At 40.9% G+C, this 22,228-nt stretch overlaps 1 protein-coding gene across 1 annotated transcript; it reads right to left on the reverse strand.

Moving 5' to 3' along the window:
• Positions 1-464: 464 nt before the first annotated feature.
• Positions 465-21,765, reverse strand: LOC120308767 (putative DBH-like monooxygenase protein 2). The gene is made up of 13 exons (XM_039345243.1): positions 21,405-21,765; positions 20,349-20,495; positions 16,218-16,379; positions 15,944-16,027; positions 15,661-15,828; positions 14,565-14,667; positions 13,812-13,978; positions 10,653-10,744; positions 9,543-9,639; positions 9,373-9,432; positions 5,685-5,815; positions 4,004-4,118; positions 465-1,929 (listed from the first exon to the last, which is right to left on the reverse strand). Exons 1-13 carry the CDS (start codon positions 21,720-21,722, stop codon positions 1,762-1,764), a joined length of 1,812 nt encoding a protein of 603 aa, XP_039201177.1. The 5' UTR covers positions 21,723-21,765; the 3' UTR covers positions 465-1,761.
• Positions 21,766-22,228: the final 463 nt, after the last annotated feature.

The raw sequence follows: 22,228 nt of genomic DNA on the forward strand, positions 1-22,228 counted from the left end.
TGACAGTTACATTGTGCTCTTCTTTTGCGACCTCCTGAGTCGCAAAGTCAATGGGGAAATCAGATTCACTTACAACTGAGTTACTAATTTATCAACTGCAGTGATTCCCTTAACAACTGTGGCAAGAAAGGTCATCAAATTGGGCAAAACTCACTTAAAACCTGTCTTGCTTAGCAACATAAATGTTGGGCTCAGTTGTGGTGGTAAATCAAGAACTACCTGTAGGGCGGATGCAGAGGAGCAGTGAAAATATAGACATATTGACATACTGGCAACAGAAAATGTTATCATTCAGGAGAGAATTTGGATGGACTGGTAGGTGTTTGAATAATGAAGCAATTGAGGAATACTTGTATTATTAAACACCTGCATGTCCATATAGGTATAGCTCAATCTTCGTGCAGAAATTGGGGTGAGGGACAGCAGAGGGACTGATAACTGTAATGTCCAGCCAACAACCTGAATACAAGAGACAGTCTTTAATTTTTATCAAAGGAGCACAGACCCAATGATTTGGAAGGCAACTTACAAGTATACTAAAGAAGACAGAAACATTTGCATATATCAGATAAAAATTTATGTTTGATTGTAATAATCAGGTATCCGTATTTTTAATCACATGAGCATTTTCATACCGAATATACACCTATCTATTTAAAAAATTCTTAACAATGTCATAATTTTGGGATGATAAAAATTATATAAAATATAAAAGTAAATCTTATTTTAATCACAACATTTATAAATAAATTATTATTAAAGATATTGGATTTTGGATATGCTAAGAAAAAATAAAAATGCTCTTGTGTCATTTCGTTACTATTGCAAAGAATTTGGAGAAAAAATGTTTTTGTTTTTAACACACTAAGTAGATATTATTTTTATTATCTGTTAATTCTACCTTTTTTATTCTAGTGGAAACTTCAAAATAAAATTTAATTGCTAATGATGGAGTAAATGGCAAATCCAATCCTTTGTTTCACATATCAAAATACCCCAAACGGTGAGAATTCTGTGTTCCATTTATATAATATTCAATATTCTATGACATTTCTATCAGTCATTTTGTTCATTTTAATATATTTAAATATACTATGTGTTAGGTTCATGTATAAATTCATTTCAAGGGCAAACGTGACTGCTCCACTTCCTTGGGCATATTGTTTCTTGTTTCAGCTGTGGATGTTATTTACTGTGGGTTACCCCAGACTCCTTTCCAATAGTCTTCCAATAAGGATGTCATCTTCTTGCTTACCTTCCCAGACAATCAGTGTTAGGCACATGGTTGAACACAAGAAAATACACTGTTCTTTAACATGGTATCTTCCATATATTCAAACCACCCAGATAGCAAGGAGTTTGGCTATGCTGGCTGGGAAATCTGGGAAATCTGGGAATCCCAATCCAGATACATCTGGAAGATATCAGGTTGAGGAAGTCTGCTATAAAATTTACTGGCTGCCCACATTTGCCCTGGGCTTTTTTCTTCTGCTTACCCCATGACAGACGCCCCATTTCTTTCCAGAGTCAAATTATATGGCAGGATTGAAAAGAAGGATAAGTCCTCTCTAAATTCCAGGTGATGTATTTGGACCTCTCCCCAGTGCTGGCTGGCTTGTTTCAGCCTTGAACTTCATGCACACAGCAGTAAAAAGCGGTTGGACTTAGATCCCCAGAAATTGGCATGGGATGCTCAGAATTCATACTGGGGGGAGGGGAGAGATGAGAAGCCAAGCAAACCCCAAAATTATGAACAGCAGGCTAAGAGGTGCTAACAGTTTTGGAAACCACACCTGGAATTGCTTTGTACTTGGTGTGAAAGTAAGGTGGTTGAGGTGTCGTAATTACGTCTCTTGGACTCAACTTGCAGGGTGCTGGTTCAGGAACTTCAATATCACGAATGAAACCAGTTTCGTTTACCATCACCTCCTGCAAGTAAAGAAGAAAAATGTTCAAGATAGACAATACCTTCTTGTTGGGCCTTGCCCATCTTCTTAGTGAAAGGATTCTTTATTTATATATATAAATATTTTATTAGATTTTATAAGGATAAAGGGGAAGTGGGGTCAATAAGGGTATAACAAGGGGGTGATAAACAAAAAGGGTTAGACCAGAGGAAGGGATAGGTACAATAGTGGGGTTGTCCCCCACAATAAGTCAACACTTCAGCAAGTAAACCCGTCCGGGTATACATATTCAATCATACTAATTAATATAAAATAAGAATACTTAATATAATATTACTAATATATTATTAATTAATCATGATAACTTTAACACATTAATATATTACTTATTAGTTAGAGTTACTTATTGTTAAAATCACAAATAGAAAAAAGAAGAAGAATTCATAGAAATGGACATAAAATTCAAATACAAAATAACAATTATCCCATTGAATTTCATAACCTTTTCTCATTCTGTCGTGTTGCTACCCATTCTTAACCTTTCTATGCCATGGATTATTCTGAGAGCTTCAAGAAACCTGCAACACTTTGGTCAGAAGAATGTATTTTAAGTCCATAAATCTAGTTTATAATAAGACCCATGTATATTACTATATTACATTATGTATATGTATATGATTTGTTATAATAATATATACATATTTTGTTAGAAAGGAAACCCCTCATGCTCAATTATAGTTATCAAATTATTAAAAAATAACAAATATATATGCTTGTGATTTGTTAAACCACCTACAAGACAAGGTAAATTTCAATTAGAGATTAGTGAAAGTATTTTTTTTTTTCATCCTAGTCAAAGGACCCCTGGCTAAGGACCCCAGCCTTTGGGCAAGACAAGGTCATTATTTTTTCTTGGTGAAATCAGAATAGACAGACCTAATTTAAATAAAAACTACTAGTGAGAGGAATTATTTCAATACTCTGCTTACTCCAGTTTTTTATTTCTAGGGAAACTTGATGCTGGAACTGAACAGCACTCTGATGTTTGATCTAAATATTTATAATTGTTCTGGCAGATAACCATCTTTATATAAAAAAGATCTTTCCAAGGAGATGAATGGAACGTAGAAGAATACACTTCTAAAAATGGCTTGGAAATGGGTTGGAACCCAACCAAATCAAAGGAAGACTTGGAGCTAGATGGTCATACATGTCATTGACTTACCTATCTATAATTGAAAGAAAGGTTTACTATGGATTTTTTAAAAAAGAATACACTACGTCTTTTTTCTGTCCCAATTTTCAATGGCTACTATGTCAGAACCTGAACATAAAGAGGAATTTTTAATCTAGTAGAAGAAAGATGTTGAGCAAGAAATGAATTAAGGCAAAGTCAAGTGTGGAAGACCATCCAAAGAGGAGAATGGATGAAGGACTAGAAAAGAATGGGAAAAAATGGCTACTCAGACGCCCGATAAATGCTTTTAAATTACCCGGTCTATTTTTGGTTTGAGCTACACAGTAGGTGGCCTTTGTTCTCCCTTCGATGGGAGTTGAGACTGACAATATGTAAACTTCAGTTGCCTGAAGTTTGGAAAGATGCTCCCTAATTGATTGGTATTCTTCATACCATGTTCAAAATAAAGAGAAATTGAAAAGTATAAGCCTCATGGAGATTCAAGATTAGCGATCTGTTGTTCCATTTCTAGCTTTTCCAGTTGAGTCTATGGTAACTCGCCATGACAAACTTGTTGCTGCCAACATGCAGCGGCTAACTCAGCGAACTCGTTGCAGCCAACTCACAGCGGAACAACTTGCCATGGCTAACTTGCTGCAAGACAACTTGCTGAAAACAAGCGTTACACTAATATTGAAGAAATGGAATAAAATGATTAAAGGAAGGATGCAAAAGGAGGCACAAAATGAAATGTAAACGACAAAAATTAAAATATTCTTAAAATTATTTTAAATAATTAAATTGAATTGTTGAATTGTCCTGTGGTGAGTTGTCCTGTGATGAAATGACCGCAGCAAATTGTCCCATTCCATTTCCAGTTCAACCATTGTATTTCCTCCAGTATTTAAAGCCTACTTACATCAATGGTTTTTATGTTAACAATCTGAGGTGCTTCCTTGCATGCTTTCTCTGCTTTCTTGATAGTTTCATTGTTCCATTGTACAGAATTGATGGCCATCATTCCTTCTGTTGGACTGCAGGGTGAAATTACAACACAGGGAGTTGTCTACAGATACCAAGATGAGACACGGAGACAAAAAAAGCTGTATCCAGACAGACAACAGACAACTAATCGAGGATAACAACCTGGCTAATAATTAGGAATAATGGGTGTGTAATTAAATACAGTCTGCCAGATTCCATTCAAATTACAACCAGAATATTTAGGAATGCTTATTTTTACCCCATAGCAGTACTGGACTGTTTTTTCAGTCTCAAAGTTGCATCTGGCACTATGTGTACAGTAGTGGCGAAAATTGTGGAAACCTTTTGGGAAAAGTGTATTTTTGAGGTTTGATGGCTAATAACACCACTTTTTTTGGGAGTAGTATCATAACATTATAAATCAATGGAAAGATAATTTAATCAAGAATGTAATGCAACATAATTTGTTCAATTATTTGTACTGTATTCTATGAAAAGTTATAGCCAAATAACCAGAAAAAAGAAGCACAACTTGCTTAGGTTGATATCAGGAACCTTTCCTTCATCTGATTGTAGCCAATGAGCATGAGTGTTTAGAGAGCCAATCAGGTGTCATCTTGTTTTGGCAATGAGCCAATCAGATCAAGTAGGATTCAGTTATTGATGTCATGTATTGAAGATGAGAGGAGGACATTTGTCAGTGTGTTATGTGATCGCTATCAAGTTGGTTGGGTTCCCCCCCCTTTCATTTAGTAAGTTTGTAAAACGTAATAAAATTAAAGTAATGGTGCAAAGAGTTGACTGGTTGCCAAGAAAGCGATGTAAAGTAGTATTATTAAGTGAACAAGGCTACAGTTATAAAGAAATTAGAAGAAAAAATGGTGGAAACTTAACCAAAAGTGGCATTTCTACTGTACATTTTTCCCAAAAGGTTTCCACAATTTTGGCCACTACAGTAAGTTGAGGGAGACCCTCTACAAAACATATTTGAGATGATGGATATATTTTGCCATTGAAAAGCATGCTGGGGCACACACACGCACACACACACACACACACAGAATTGGGCAGGGGATAGGACAACAATTTGACTTAATTTGATTTAAATGAATTAAATAAGCAAAATATAGATCAAATTGATATCTCCACCCTGATGATCCAGGTTTTATACTCCTTCTATACAGAGATTCACCTACACGATATATAAGTGTATATCATTTTCACAAACCACACATGCTTCCTTAGGATGCTTCCCTTCCAGATCTGTGCCAATTAGTTTTTCTGCTGGCATCCCATAGCCCAGTGTTTCCCAAACTTGACAATTTTAAGGCATGTGGACTTCAACTCCCAGAATTCCACAGCCAGCAATGCTGGCTGTGGAATTCTGGGAGTTGAAGTCCACATGCCTTAAAATTGTCAAGTTTGGGAAACACTGCCATAGCCCTACTAAGCATCAGAAAAGATGGAGGATTTTGCATTCCATAAATGGAGTGGTGACAAGTTGCCCAGAGTGTTTTTTGATATTATGATGTTTCAGTAGCAAGCCATTCCTCACACATTCTCCAACTATGCCAGCCAAGCAATTTTATTCCTTAGGCCTAGCCTGAAGCACTCACTCATTTGCCTCCTGACCAAGCTGATTGGCAACATATTGAATGTCTGGGAGTCCTAGGCAGCTGGAGATGTTGTTGCGAGGATAGTAGAAGAGGAATAGTAGGCACATTTCATTCAGGGTACTTGGGCCTCCCTGAGAGAAATAAATAAATAATAAACAATATTTGTTTGAGGTTCAGTGGAAGATCACTAATTGTGCAGGAGCTTCATTTCACCTTAAACTGAAAACCTTTGTTGTGGGAATAAGGTTAGAACATATAACATAGAGCAGGGATCCCCAACCTGTGGGCTGTGGACCACTACCTGGCCATGGCCTCTTGGCCAGCAGGCTGTGTGAGTAGTTGGGCAGTGCATGCATGTGTATGTGCGTGCTCACTCCCCTCATGCCACCATTGCTGTGAGTGTTGTGCAGGCAGCAGCAGTGCCACTAGTACTGTGGCAGCGGCATTGCCATGAACCTTGTGTGGGCGGTGGAACTGCAACGAGTGACAAGTGGGTGGTGACACACCACACACAGGTGGCAGCATTGCTATGAACCTTGCGCAGGTGGCTGCAGTGCCACAAGCGGCAGGTGGGTGGCAGTGTGCCACACGCAGGTGGCAGCATTGCTGTGAACCTGTTCTATCCCAGCCTATTGCCGTCCTTGTTAAAGGCATAAGGATCAAACCCCTGCTGATAAAATAGGCTGGAGACTTTAAAACAAAACAAACCCCTTTTAATATGGGTGACAAACCTGCCAAATAGTCCAAAACACAAACAGCAAAACTCAAGTCCAAATGAAGGAAATAGTTCACAGGAAACACAATGCAAATAGAAGAGTAGTCACAAGCAAGACGAACAGACCAGGATTCCAAGAAGTATTTTGCAAACGATTGCCTTCAACAACCAGCACCGCCCACACCTCCTCTTTTTATATAGCAGTCCCAAGGCGTTGCCTCTCATTGCCTTCTCCTTTTACTCTGGAGTTGCCGTATTGACTGCTGCTGATTTACTCTTGCTAATTGACGACGTGTGTGAGTATCAATTAGCAAATCCATCAGGTGTGAGTCCTCCGAGTCTGACTCATTCTCCTCACACAGCTGAGCTTCATCAGGAACACGACTGGAGGGCAGGCTCTGCATCAAACTGTGAGTTCAGTAATTCCTCAGAGCCTCCCTCTGCCCCTGATGGCCCTTCAAATGCCTCCTCCACCTCCTCCTCAGATTCCTCAGACTCAGCTGTTGGGAGTACAGGCTGGCACGGAATCACAACAGAAACTTGCGCAGGTAGTGGCAGCACCACAAGCGGGAGGTAGGTGGCAGCGCGCCACACGCAGGTGGCAGCATTGCCATAAACCTTGCGCAGGTGGTGGCAGCACCACAAGCAGCAGGCAGGCCACAGCACAAGCCTCATGCAGGGGCGGCGGCGCAACCTCGCACTGGTGGTGGCAGCATTGCCGCAAGCTAGTGGCGGTGCCACAAGCCTCACACAACCACTGGTGTGGCTGAGAGCCTCACGCACATGCAGCCCTGTTTGCATGGTGTGCATGCTTGCGGCCTGTTTGTGCATGTGCATGCACGTGTGGCCACATTCAAGTTTGCGCATGCTCACATAAGGCGCCTGCCCTTCCCTCTCTCACTGGGCCACCAACCCAGAAAGGTTGGGGACCCCTGACATAGAGTAATAGGGGTGGAACTGATCTTGGAGTTCTTCTAGTCCAACCTCTTGCTCAATCAGGAGATCCTATACTGTTCTAGATTGTATCTCTCTTAATGATGTTCTATTGTTATTTCCTGTCCTGCCTTCAGATGTTTTGGAGAATAAGTTGACTCTCTCTTCTCAAGTACTGGAAGACTGTAATCATTTCATTTATAGTCCTTCTCTTCAGTAGACTAGATATACCCAAATCCCTCAATCGTTCATCATCATCATATGGTTTAGCCTCTAGAACATTTATCATCTTTGTTTCTTTTCTCTGCATTCTTTTTAAGGTCTCAACATCTTTTTTATATTGGGGTGACCAGAATTGGACACAATTTTCCAAGTGTGGTCTTAGTGCAGTATAAAGTGATAATATCACTTTGCATGATCTTGAAACTATCCCTCTGCTGATGCAAACTAGGATTGCAGTAGTTATTTGGTATACGCAGCACATTGCTGGCTCATAATTAAGTTGTGGTATATTAGGACACCTAAATCTCTCTCAAAGAGCCAGTTACAACCTTTTCTATATATGTGCATTTGGTTTTTCTTACCTAGATGTAGAATCCTTCCTTCCTTCCTTCCTTCCTTCCTTCCTTCCTTCCTTCCTTCCTTCCTTCCTTCCTTCCTTCCTTCCTTCCTTCCTTCCTTCCTTCTTTCTTTCTTTCTTTCTTTCTTTCTTTCTTTCTTTCTTTCTTTCTTTTCTCATCCTCAAATTGCATTTTGTTGGATACAGTTCAGTGTTCAAGTCTATCAAGATCCTTCTGGATCTTGACTCTATCATCTAGAACAGTGGTTCTCAACCTGTGGGTCGGGACCCCATATGGGGTCGAACGACCATTTCACGGGGGTCGCCAAACAACGCAGTCCGCCATTTTTTTCCCTTTTCCTTAGCTGTGCTACTCCCTTTTATTCTATTGGCTTTTGAAAGCCAATAGAATAGACTCTCTTGAATAGAGTCTAATTCTATTGGCTTTCAAAAGCCAATAGGAATGGTCCAGGCTGTCTCTGCCCTGCTGAGCCCGCCAAAAGTCCCATTCTGCAAACAGTGCTGCAAGTTGTCTGCAGCGAAGGCAAGCTGTCTGGAAGTTTCCACCCCTCCCTGCTGAGCAACTACTAAAAATGTAAGTAAAAGAGGGCCAGGAGTGGGAGGTGGGAGGCCGGCAGGCACAGGGAGGGTTGCTGGCACGCGTGGGGCCTGGCGGGTGCCTTACCTCTCTTGGGTGGCCCAGCCGGTGGTTGGCCTGTGCCGTCTCTGCCGCTTGCCAGCTACACCTTGGCCAGTGCAGGGGGCGGCACCACTCATGTGCAGCACTCCTGGGCAGGGAAAGTCCTCGACTTATGACCGGTTGGGTAGTCCTCGACTTACGACCGGTTGGGGTCACGGCATTAAAAAGGTTGAGAATCACTGATCTAGAGTGTTAGCTATTTATTCCCCCCAGATTAAAGGCATCACCTGCAAATTTGATATGTTCCTCTTCTATGCCCTTATCTAAGTCATTTATGAAGGAGCTGAAGTGTACTGGGTCTAAGACAGAACCTTGAGGTACCCTACTGCAAGCTTCCCTTCATATAGATGTACTTCTAATGAAGATTACCTGCTGAATGTGTGCTTGGTTTGCCAGGTATGAATCCATCTGGTGTGAAACTGTCTATCCCACATCTATCCCAGGTAATAATAATAAGAGGTTAAATATGGCTTCCTGTAATTCTTAGTCTTCTCTGGCAATTCCAACTGGACAATACACCAATTCTCCAATAGCAATCCCACATTGGAACTACCATTCTCCTGGGTCCTGACCTTTGCTTTATGATTTTCTTTCTCTTAAAAGAGAATGCTGAAAATGTTATTCCATCTTCCTAGCCTATAAATGGCAAGTTATTAACAGGCATTCTGGACCCTGCAAGCTATTACTAAAATATTTGTATATTACAGGATGAACCTGATTTTATTTTCTAAAACTGTCTATCCACCACTCTGTCTATCCTAAGTATTCAGAGTAGACTTACAAAGACTGTATCTGTCCGATCTGTAGTTTGATAGTTGCACTCCACCAGGAATTCATCTCCCTGTGAACAAAGCAGTCAACTTTATCACAAATCTGAGAGAATATGGGTTCCCAATAATAAGGAGCTTATTGCCTAACCCGAACTCAAATAGATATCTTAGAATGACATACTGGTTTGAAAATAATAGTCTTCTTCAAGTCTCTTGTCTCTTGAAGATTGAAATCATATTTATTGTCTTCACAGAGCACCCTCAACTGTTTTCCATTCCTGTACATAGAGACAACATCAGTGAGACAGAACATTGCTCATGCCACAGAGAGGGATCTGTTTGGGGTTCAAGAGCAACCATGATCTAATAATTTCCTGACAAATGTTTCCATGGTCACTGTAGCTCAAATGTTAATGTATCTGTTTCTTCCTAGGACTAGGGAAATGAATTTTATGCTGTATCTTCACATTATCCTTGACTCCATAAAATACAAAGCCTCTTTTGTTAGGTTATTGGCTGTTCTCTTTGGAGTAATCTGGGCTGTTTCAGAAGGCTTGGGGAGCTTTCTAGGGCATGGGTCAGTGCCAGGATGGTGCCCCCCCCAGTCCTCTGTTGAGGAAAAAGAGAGTCAATGTCTGCAGGAGTAGGATCTGAATGAGGCTGAGGAATCCCAGCTACTTTTTAAGGGAAAATTTGTGGCAAAAGTTTCTGGATCAGAAACAGTGAGATAGTTAGAATCAGGGCCTCATCCTGGTTTTAAAGAATGAGGTTAATATAGGTTGAAGGAATTCAGGAAGCAAAGACCAAAGTTGAGAGTAAACACTGCTAGGAGTATCTATGGCTTGTTATCCACCAAGCAACTATCAGCCAAGTAACTCTTGGCTGATCAGGCTCCTAAAGGGAAATACTCAACCTGCAACCTGTGTTGCTTACAACTGCTTTCTTTGGTTGGACTATGTGAATATGTCCCCTGTTTTGTTGCTTGGGCACTAGATCCCTGGAGTGTTCCATATCCACTTTGTTTTTCCTACCCCTTTAGTTTGAGCACCGCCAAGAACATTATAGCTATGTGAACAACAATGATTTCATAAAGATTATTTCTATTTTGGTTTTTGTGTTTATATTTGACAAGACCACTGGCTTTGTGCCAATAAATGTACAACTCTCTCAGCCATAAAAATGGATAGCCAACGTTCTTCAGTTTTTGCTTCCAAGCCATTCTCATATTGTTGAGTTGAGTGGGGGAAAGCTGTTGCTGTCATGCTATATTTGGCCTAGAAATTTTGCTTACCGGTATTGGACACCTCGCAGTCCCCTTCCAGCTAGATGGGTATGGAGTAAATAACCGAAGACATGCATATCTGGCACTGGACTCCCATTGATCTGGAGAAAAAAGAGATGAACTAGTTTTAGACTGAATTAATGCCTCATGCCTGGAGCAAAGGGACTGCAACAGCCATTCAACATTTTCTATTTTTTTCAGACCAATGCTTGACAAGGCAAATGACCCAGGTTGTTATTAGCTTTTGTTTGTATTTTTCCTGTGATACTTTATTGTGATTTCATATGTTCATTACTGCTTGTTTGGCTTGTCTTAAATATTGTGATTTTGCTTATTGTTCTTTATCTGTGGTTTGTTGCAGCATAGCTTTTACTGCATTGTTTTGACATCAACTTTACCCACCATGGCTTCCCAGCAAGGTCAGATCTATCCTACCTACTTCTTCACCTTGCTTCACCTCCTGCCCTCCTGGGACCACTGCCTGCCTCCCAGATGAGCTGCCTTTTGGCTTCTGGTGGTAGTGATAGACAGCACCACCACCAGCCGGGTTTGTAGCTGGCTGACATATCATACTCAATGTGTAGTCTTTAATCCAGATGGAGTGAAATAAGCAGTGGGGTACCCCAAGGTTTCATTTGAGCCCCAGCACTCTTCAAGATCTTCCTAACCTAGACAAGGGAATTGAAAGGGAACTCATCAAATTTACAGATGACACTAAGCTGACAGGAATAGCCAGCACCCCAGAAGACAAGTTCAAAATCCAAAAATATTTTGACTGACTTGAACACTGGGAACTATTTAACAAAATGAAATTTAATGTAGATAAAAGTAAGGTTTTACACTTAGGTAAGAAAAAACAACTATATAGGTATAGACTAGGTGAAACTTGTCTCAATCCCAGTAATTGAGAGAGGGATCTTGAAGTCCTAGTGGACAATCACTTAAATATGAACCAACAGTGTTCATATTTCACCAACAGCAGCACCCCCAAAAGCCAATGCAATCCTCAATGCATTAATAGAGGGACAGAATCAAGATCACGTGAAGTTCTAGTACTGCTTTACAAAGCCTTAGTAAAACCACATTTGGAATACTGCATCCAGTTCTGGTCACCACAAAAAAGATGTTGAAATTCTGGAAAGAGTGCAGAGAAGAGCAACAAAAATGATTAGGGGGCTGGAGGCGAAAATATACGAAGAATTACTATAGGAATTGGGTATGTCTAGTCTAATGAAAAGAAGGACTAAGGGTGACATGATAGCAGTGTTCCAATATTTGAGGGGTTCCTAGAAACATCTGTATTTTCTTTTAAATGTCAGGCTCATGATTTGAGGGTTATAGAAATTTAATAGTTTTATTTGGAGTTGCCACTCAGATGACAATAGTTCTCCTTCCCAAGCCTGCTATTAGTTCCAGTGATCTGGCAACAATAAGGGCTTCCTTTCTGGGATGAAACACAGCTTTGAAGGAGGTGAAATTTAATTAGAACAGCAGGAGGAGGAGAGGATAAAACTTCCTTACTCATGTATTCCTCTCAATCCATCACAGTTCTGTTATTAGTCAACAGGTTGACATATTTACTGTACCTTCATATCTACTCTGTTCTGAAGGGCCAAACCTAGATGTTTTGCAGAAATCACAAGAATAGTGGCTTGATCTCTTTTAAAACTTATGCACAGCCTTGGGGATTGTGGCTGGAAACAGGAAGAAGAAACAGCTGGAATAATTTTTTTTTTTTACTTTCCTATCATTTGGAAAAGTGTTCCCTCTCCCATTTCTTTCCAATGTTTTCCATGGTGAGAGCAAGCAATAAACAATCCTGGTAGCTTTTGCTTAGGACAGATCTGGAAACCAGCAGGATCACACTGAATCAAGACAACATCAAATCTTTCCACCTCATCTGCCAAACACACTTGGATCACAGACATCATTTTTACCAATTCTTTCAGGCAGTTTTATTTCTCTGCCACTTCATTACTCAGATGGTCAGTTTCCTCAGACTGGTTTTCTGACAAGAGGCTTAGGAGGGGCTGTTGTGGAATGTTTTAGTGGCCTAATATTGAGAGCCAATTTGGTATAGTGCAGTGATGGCAAACCTTTTAGAGACCGAGTGCCCAAACTGCAACCCAAAACACACTTATGCATCTTTGGGTGCCGGGTGGTGTGGCCCATTGGCTGGGTGTGGCTGTGGTTGTAACAGCAGACTGGGTGGGACTAAAAAGTTCAATCAATCAGTTCCAACTTTGCAAGATCTTTTTTTTTCCCATGAGAAGTTGAAATTGACTGATTGATTGAACCTTTTTTTTTTTTTTTGCACACGGTGGTGGAGGCCTAAAGCGAAAAGGTTTTATAAAACCCAGCTGAAGGCCTAGGACTGGGGCGATGGCGCGTGTGCCCACAGAGAGGGCTCTGAGTGCCGCCTCTGGCACCCGTGCCATAGGTTTGCCACCACTAGTATAATGTTTAAGATGCTGATGCAGAAACCAGGAGACCATGTGTTCTACTTCAGCATTAGGCACAAAGTCAGCTGAGTGACTTTGGGCCAGCCAGTGAGCACTAGAAAGAAGGACATGTGAAAACCAGGGCAATTGCATTCATCAAGAGGCATGTTAATCACTCCCACATTACTACATTAACTGGTTTAATAAAAACTATACTGAGCAGGTGAAGGCTTTTCAATAGTTATATACAGATCATCTTCTTCCTGGAAATTTTCATTCTACAAGCCTTTCCTAGTGTGTCTAAACAGTCTCCAATGAAGTAATTAGCTATTCAACTGTATGGACAATATGGTGAACCAGTTTTGAAATTTTGCCAAGAAAACCGCAGGGACTACTCCAGGATGTCACCACGAGTCAATGCAGACTTGAAGGTGAAAGAAAGAAAGCAATGGCTGGCCCAAAGACACTCAGCTCACTTTGTGCCTAATGATGAACTAGAACTCATGGTCTCCAACATCTTAAACACTGCACCAAATTGACTCTCAACAGAAAGAAAGAAAGAAAGAAAGAAAGAAAGAAAGAAAGAAAGAAGGAAGGAAGGAAGGAAGGAAGGAAGGAATCCTACCTATTGTAGGCTTTTGATAAGAATGAGCACCTGAACTCAACAGTGCAATAAAGATAACCAGAGGTGATTGTGATGGGGTCAGCTAAAGGCTGCCAAGCTTACCTCATGAAAATGACTGGTATTGCAGAAGCCATAAGACATGAAAGAATCTGCTTGAGGGGGGATGAAATGGATGGGAAATGTTAAAATTCCTGTGTGTAGCACCCCCATGTCATATGGACGAAGCTCCGTAGTGTAGAAGAGTCTCAGGCCTGAATTATCAATTAAGTCTCAAGAAAAAGAAATAACAGAATTGAGTGAAACAGCACTTGAGCACTTACCTAAATTTTGTGGGTTCCATTCGTTAAGAAACCATACATTAATACATACATTTATTTATCTGAATTTATTAACTGCCCAACTCCAATAGACTCATTCCAGTATTGTATCAGAGACCCAGAATAAGCATCACAGAAACCACTCTTTTTTATGTCTTGCTTACAAATTCCAGCTGGATTAGATGGAATCATAGAAGCTTCTGATGTTCTTATCTATCCATCTTCAAACTGGCTATTCTGCCTCCTGTCATTTAAACAGTCCCCCCCCCCAAATATCTCACCTTGGGTAAGATTGCCATTTGAGAAATTATATATCTCTCAAATGAAATTGTAGAGCTTTTGGTATAGTCTTGTTTCTCTTGCTCAGTTTGTCTAACCCTTATGGATATAGGAATCGTACCCTACAGATATTCATTTCTTTTCATCTGGAATTTGAATCTTTGAATCCTGATAACATGTCCTTCTTTCCATTCTGCCTTGGATACCTGTTTGTACCTCTAATTTTTCCCTTAATCAATTCACATGTACTTTTACTGACCTGGAATTAAATCAAAATTGCTGTAATGAATTTCTAATCGGACCCATTGAGGATCAATCGGCGTCCCTAGGGAGTATCCAGCTTCATCTGGGAACATGTAGGACTTATTTATGGAAATAGGGTGGAGAGAGGGAGAGGGAGAGGGAGAGGGAGGGAGGGAGGGAGAGGGAGAGAGAGAGAGAGAGAGAGAGAGAGAGAGAGAGAGAGAGAGAGAGAGAGAGAGAGAGAGAGAGAGAGAGAGAGAGAGAGAGTCACTTGACAGCCATGCGACTACATTTCTGACAGATGGGAGAAAGCATATTTAATCCTTCAACTGCAATGATTGATGTGCTTATCAGGGGAAAAGCCTCAATGTACTCAATGGGATTTGCTTTTAAATATATGTATTAGAGTTATAGGAAAAAATGGGAGATTCTTTAGGAATTTGTAGTGGTGAATAATACCCTTTGTTACTTGAAAAGAGCTATATGAAAATGATGAAACTGATACTGAAAATATAACAATAGAACTTAGACTTATATATCGCCCATAGCACTTTGTAGCACTCTCTGGACAATTTACAGTGTAAAAGCATTATTTGCACATTGCCACCAACAATCTGGCTCCCCATTTTATTGACTTTGGAAGGATGAGCCCCATCAGGCTCAAACTCCAGGCTGTGGGCAGAGTTTGCTTGCAATACTGCACTTTAACCACTGTGCCACCAGTGCTGTGGTGTGTAGCATAGGATGGGATGTTGGGATCTTGATGTTGTTGAGACTGAAGGCATACAAACTACAACAGCCCTGACCCAGATAGTTAGGAAAAGCTGCATAAAAAGCCAGAAAAGCTCTCTCCCTTGTGTCAAAAACCAGATAATATGATTTAATTTGGCAACTGCAAGGAGAAAACCAAGCTGAATAAACCCCATGATCACATTGCACTAGATAATTCAAAATATTGAGTAATTCCTCCTCATTCCCCAAAATTGCTATTAAATAAAATCTTAAAAAATGCAAGAGTGTTCCAAAGATACAATAGGTTTACAAACAACAGTGGGTTAGTTCAATGAGAAATAAGGACCATTTAACCTGGTTTAGAAGATCTACATACTCACCCCTCCTCCTACAGCCCAGCCAGCAACTATCTGAGAGCACAGAGAAAAATCAGGATCAGCTCCATAGCAGTCACTGACTCCACTCGGAAGCACGCTTCCATTGCCACAGGCATAGACTAATATGTGGTGCACTGCGGTTATATTGCGAGGTGTTATAATGGGCTCAAACTGGATAGAAAAAAGACAAGGTGAAACCAAGAAGATACCAGCAAGTGAAAAGTTCTTACAGTCTGGGATAATTGTCAACTTCACAAGCAGAACACCTGCTTGATTTTCCAGTTACCTTATAAATATGATGTTTTGTCTTGACAATGGGTAAAGGGAGAAAGGTACAGGCATAGGTGGTCTCATCCTCTGGGATAGGAAACTGAAAAGAGAAGCCAAGGCACACCGTAAATATCTCAGGCCTGTGTATTCTTACCCTGAAAGAGATTTGCATTGCTCTGTGTGGTCACCAGAGCAAGGAGCCAATGAATGAAAGAGATCAATCTGCTGAGGACCATTGAAGTCTATGGAATAGAAAGACCCATCAAGAGCTTTTAATTTTAGATACTTACATCATTTAATTTCAGATCGTACACATGATAGGTACTGGGTTGTTTCAGTTCCTCGTTAGTTACCACTAGCATCAAGAAGAGAGATCTGTGGATTATTTTTCCTTTGAAGAAATCAATTGTGTCATTTGTGCCGAATGCAGCCATGAGACGTAGTGTGTCACCCTGTGTAGACACAAATGAAATGGAAAGTCTCCTATCATATCGCTAAACGTTTACCCTCACTGGCAGTCACAAAGAAATAATTCTTCATAATGTTCTTCAACATCTTGAACCATTTTTTCCCCTACTACAATTGTCTCTCACCAGATTTATACAAATCCTGACATAAATTCATACTAATGTTTTTACAGATTTGTATGATTAAATTCTTTTGTGAGCTTTCTTCTCCCAATTCAGGCACTATTTATGATGATATCCACCCTCGTTCAGATACTGATATACTAACAACATTTAGATTTGATATTTTGTGGAGATTAATGCAATTGGCCATCAAATAGAGAATTGAACTGTTGGGGGCAGAGAATTTGCTGAAACAGTGGTCAGTTTATGAAACCAACATTTAAGAAGTGTCAATATTAGTTTCAAAGGAATCTGATTTAGGCACTCTGGCAGGAATGCCTTTGGGTGCTTAGATCAGATCTTCCCCAATCCATATGTGGATTGGAGGTGTAACTTCATATGTGTTGGAGGTGTTACTCCTAGGATTCCTAGCCCAGTCTGCCCAAGAGCTGGGAATGATGATTTCAGTGCATAGGCAGGCACTCTGACAGATTTATTTATGGACCTTCTCACTTGGGAGACTGAAGAAACACAAGGAAACCGCAGGTAGAAAACATTTGTAGAGCTCCTCTGTGAAACTGACAAGAGCAAAGCATGGCCTATTAGAATCCCAGAATACCCTAGAATTAGGAAGAAACTTCCTGGCAATGAGAAAAATTAATCAGTGGAACAGCTTGCCTCCAGAAGTTGTGGGTGCTTCATCACTGGAATTTTTAAAGAAAAGATTGGACAGCCATTTGTCCAAAAAGGGTTTCTTGCTTGTGCAGGGGGCTGGACTGGAAGACTTCCAAGTCCCTTCCAACTCTGGTATTCTGAAATTTCTAATATCTTCAGCATCCCAAACTTGCAGTAAGAACTAATTTTGTTTAATAGTTCACTGAAGAACTACCGGTAGTTTAACCTTTAATTATTTAACGAATTAACCAATTTAACTGACATCCATTGCATATCCAATATTTTGATCCCCGCAAAGGCTGTTCTAAAACCCACACTGATTCCTCAATACTTGCTTCATTTGTATTTTACTTGTTATACCATTATGTATCTCAAGCCTAAGAGATACTTCCCAGGCATATGGCAGGTTTGCTAACTAATATGAAAATGCAGCTCAGAACTTTTAAATGAACCTGGACTATTTAGCTGCTTAAATCCATTCATCCTTAGGAAGACCTTTTCTGTAGAAAACAGAAACATACATCACCATGGCACCAGACCTGCATTTGCCTAAGAGAAATTGGGAGAGGAGCAATAGCTCTTCAAGGAAGATGTGATTATTGTCTGTGAAAGACTTGTGGGGTCTTTGAGCTACTTTGGGGAAGGGAATTATCCTTGCTGCTGCTCTCCGTGGAAACAATAGCCCTCAACCCGGTGGTCCCATTCCTTCCATGGATTGCCTGTTATCTTTTGCTGCTCAGTGATTTCTTGGCAGGAGCACACGTTCTCATTTAGACATAAGAGTCTGGTGGGCATTTTATTTCCTTATCCTTTTTAGGGATCAGGGCAGAGATCATAACCATTGATTAGATCTTCTTCCCATTGTTTGGGTTCTCAGCCAGCCACATACATAGAAACCTCTTTAACCAATGTATTCTTAGAACAGAATAGAGCTGGAAGGGACCTTGGAGGTCTTCTAGTCCAGCCCCCTGCTCAAACAGGAGAACCTATACCAGTGATGACGAACCTTTTAGAGACCGAGTGCCCAAACTGCAACCCAAAATCCACTTATTTATCGTCGGGTGCCAGGTGAGCGTGGCACATTGGGTGGGCGTGGCTGTGGTGGTCATGGCAGATTGGGTGGATGTGGCCAAGGTGGGCATGGTCACCTTAATGTTACTCATGGGGAGGGACACCTGTGGGGGTGGGCAGGGTTGGGGGAAATCCAAGTGGTCTCTGGTAGGTGGGGCGGTAGGCAGGAGGCTCATCCTGCAGGGTGAGGCACAGCAGGGCAGGGGTACCATTGCCATGGGGCAAGGCAAGGGGCGGCTGCTGCCTGACACCATTGGTCCCCACATACAGAGGCCAGTGAGCACATGGGGGCCGATGGTATCTATCAGCAGCCACAGCCTGCTGGCCCCTTGACCAGTGCACTCTGGAGCTCTGCAGCCCGCTGCCAGCAGTTCAAAGAAGCCGCCTCTGAGATGGATGGCCAGCCGATAGCTGAGGAGGCGATGCAGTGGGTTGTGCCCAGAAAAAGGAGAGCATGCAAGGCCAAGAGGGACGGGATGGGGGGGAGGGAAACCAGCCATGCCGGGATGCATCCGGCCATGTGGGACCTCGGCTACTTAGCAGGTGGCTGGTTGAAGAGGGACAGTCGCCATCTCTGGGGCATGACGCGCATGCCCATAGAGAGGGCTCTGAGTGCCGCCTGTGGCACACGTGCCATAGGTTCGCCACCACTGACCTATACCATTTCAGATACATACATTCTCTTTTTCCTTTGTTAAAAAAACCTCAATAAGATTGTTCTTTCTTTTCATGGTTTTAAAATATAACTATAAATGAATACCACTACCACTAAAATAAGAGCTTTGTACCCACTTCAGTGCTGACAAGGATATATCAGAAGAGGATTTTGGGCTAGTATGGAAACAAAGAATTGTCCCAAACAATTAAACACTAGCACTGAGGGGATGGGTGAAGTGGAACAATGCAGCTATGAAAATATGTGTCCATGTGTGGCTTAGATTTTCAGTTGTTTTGTTTAGTAGTGGGAACGTGGTTTGAGCTCTTTTATTTGCCCTGCAAGTGGCAAAGAGATGGAGTAAAGATGCATACGGAATGGGACAACTCACCAGAGCCAACTTGCTGCGGCCAACTCTGACAATTCACCAGAGCCAACTCACCGCAGGAAAACTCACCATGGGACAACTTGCCACAGCCAACTCGCTGCGGGACAACTCGCCATGGGATAATTTAACAATTCAATTTAATTATTTAAAATAATGAAAAAAATATTTTAATTTTTGTCCTTCACATCTCCTTCTGTTCCTCCTTTGGCATCCTTTTTTTAATGATTCTATTCCACCATTTCTTCAGTGTTAGTGTAACGCTTGTCCCACAGCACGTTATGCTGTGGTGAGTTGGCCATGGCGAGCTGGCTGAGGTAAATTATCACAGGCCCGTGCCTGCAGGTGCAATCCATCCACACTATTTTATATCTCAAAGAACAACTATCTGCATTTACTAGATCAGGGGTTCTCAACCTTGGCAACTTTAAGACTTGTGGACTTCAACTCCCAGAATTCCTCAGCTTTGCTGGCTGAGGAATTCTGGGAGTTGAAGTCCACAAGTCTTAAGGTTGCCAAGGTTGAGAACCCCTGTACTAGATGGAGTCTCAAAACAACTGCTTCCCCTCTGCCAACATTTCATTTTAAGCGTGATTTCAGACTTTGAATGGACTTCTAAAGATAACTATTCTGCATTTTTTACTGCACAAGATGTTTCAATTGTTATTTGTGTTATGCAATAATACTCATCACCTTTATGAGTTAACACCTGAAATTCTCCTTGGTTTTAAAAAGAAGGAAAATATATTAGGTTCTCTCAGTGCAACAAGCAAAGGCAGTTCAAACTTTGTTGTAGCAAATTCTTGTTTCTTTGTGTCTTTTGTTTTCGTGTCCTTGCTTGTGCTATTACTTATCATTATGCTAGAAACCAGGGGAGACTCTGAATACTAGTTCCACCTTAGGAATGAAAGCCGACTTTGTACCAGTCACTTTCTCTCAACCCAATTCACTTCACAGGGAAGGAGGAGGAAGGGATATTAGGTATGTTTGCTGCCTTGGGTTATTTATAAAAATAATAAAGATGGGATGAAAAACAAAATAAAACAGGTCCCATTGTCTTGCTTACTGTGATGTCCAGGTCATGTTCATCGCATGTCCGGAACGGTCGCCTGAATGCCAGGGTGGTGGACGTTGCATCCTGGGTCAATGATAGCAGCTCATAGTCTTGCCTTTCATCCTCCAAGATGGTATTCTCATTCACACCATGCCAATCCTGAGTGAAACAGGAAGAACTCAAGAATATGTTGCGATGGATAGAGGAAGAGACCATTACTTGGATGAGAGACCATCCAGCTGGAGAAACCATTGCCAGAATGAACTTCCTTGGAGACCTTGGGCCAGTCATTATATTCCTATCTCATTGATCTTGCTGCAAGATTGCTATAGGTAGGCAGAAGGAAGTAGTGTGTATAATAATTGAATAATTGAAGTAAAATACTGCATCTGGCTATTAAATATGGAATTAGCTTGCATTGATGTACATGTGTGTGTGTGTCTGTGTGTGTATTTGTATACACACTTTACAAAAATACTTTATGTTGTTAGGGTTAAGGGCAAAAATTAGCATGTAATTTGGTAGGAAGAAGCTATATCTCTTGTTATTACAATGAAAAAAGTCATCCTGAAACTCAAGAAATAATAATTGGCTCTGAAATTTTGTAGATGTGGCTGGTGGCCCAGACTTTCCATTTCACAAGATTCAGTAATAAAATGAATAGTTTCTGGATAGGAAAAAAAATCCTATCCAGACAAAATAAATATGGGCATTTCCCTGTCTCCTTTAAAGAAAGAAGGATTTTGTTGAGGTTTGGGGGAGCATTGCTTTTCAAGCTCAAATTATGCCTCAAAAATAATTATTTCTGCGCCTTCCAACATAAACTGAGCAAGACCAAACAGCAGAAGCTATCAGGGATTTATTTATTTATATTTTGCATTTCTGAACCGCCCATCTCATGTGGCCTTAGCAGTTCATAAGTGATACTGCAGCTATCTCACTGGTCATGTGAAACAATCATCTCTAAATTCATTTTTAACTTCAAATTACAAATTATTCCTCTTCCCTCCTCAATTCTGTACACAGAGCCAAGCTCCTAATGAAACAGTACTCTCGATTTAATCTTACTGAGAAATAGATGTTGCCATCAGGAAGAACACCGCCAATCACGAAGTCTGCTCCAAGGATCTCCTTATTAATGGTGAAACCAAAAGCCACCCAGCCAGTTGACTGGGCTTGAAACTCAAAAGTCATAATGGCAAGTTCATCATCATAGTCCCATCGGAGGTATGTCTGGTGTTTGGGATCCAGGAACGTAGAGAAACGTAGTCGGGAAACTGCGGAATGGCTGGAGCAAATGCACACAGTAGACATGAGGAACAGCAGGCTTTTCGTAGGCGAATGGTGCATATTTGTGGCATATTGTGCTTTTTTGTTCTCTCTCATATCTTCTGACAGAACTTTCCTTCAGTAACCACCTTGTGGGTTGGAGGAGGCCCAATTTATATGAAAAACTGGGACCAGCTGGGATCCTTGCCAAAGAGGAAGGACAGCATTTTGGATTCTGCAAGATCAGATTTCAGCCCTGGCATTTGTTCTTCATTTTATATAATAAAGTGGCGTGCTTCCCAAAAGGCATTGCTTTTATGCCTTTTTTTTCCAGGAGAGAAGGTTCTTGTGTCCAGGGATTGCAAAGTGCACATCTTCCAGAAGAATTTGAGATGACATAACCTCTCCTGAATATGAAAGTGAAGTAGAACATTTCTGTAGTGTGTGAACATTTTGACCACCACTAATTTTGTTGGTGTTTAATCTGAGGAAAGATAGAGAGGAAAATTCATGCACTATCCAAGCAGTTTTCTATGACTTCCCACTAAGTTACAATGATACTACGTGTCTTACACATTCTTGTGTATGAACAACAGGTTAAAAAACATATATATTCATCATCA

The sequence above is a fragment of the Crotalus tigris genome, unplaced genomic scaffold (assembly GCF_016545835.1).
Source record: "Crotalus tigris isolate CLP2741 ecotype Arizona unplaced genomic scaffold, ASM1654583v1 scf7180000017946.1269602, whole genome shotgun sequence".
Taxonomy (NCBI): domain Eukaryota; kingdom Metazoa; phylum Chordata; class Lepidosauria; order Squamata; family Viperidae; genus Crotalus; species Crotalus tigris.

What these genes read in the sequence shown, in the direction of transcription:
- LOC120308767 (XM_039345243.1), bottom strand. Translation starts at nt 21,722, where the DNA reads ATGAGAGAGAACAAAAAAGCACAATATGCCACAAATATGCACCATTCG. An exon ending in ATGGCAACATCTATTTCTCA is followed by an intron (nt 20,496 to 21,404) that starts GTAAGATTAAAT and finishes TGTTTCACTCAG; the next exon opens with GATTGGCATGGTGTGAATGA. An exon ending in ACGATCTGAAATTAAATGAT is followed by an intron (nt 16,028 to 16,217) that starts GTAAGTATCTAA and finishes TTCTCTTTTCAG; the next exon opens with TTTCCTATCCCAGAGGATGA.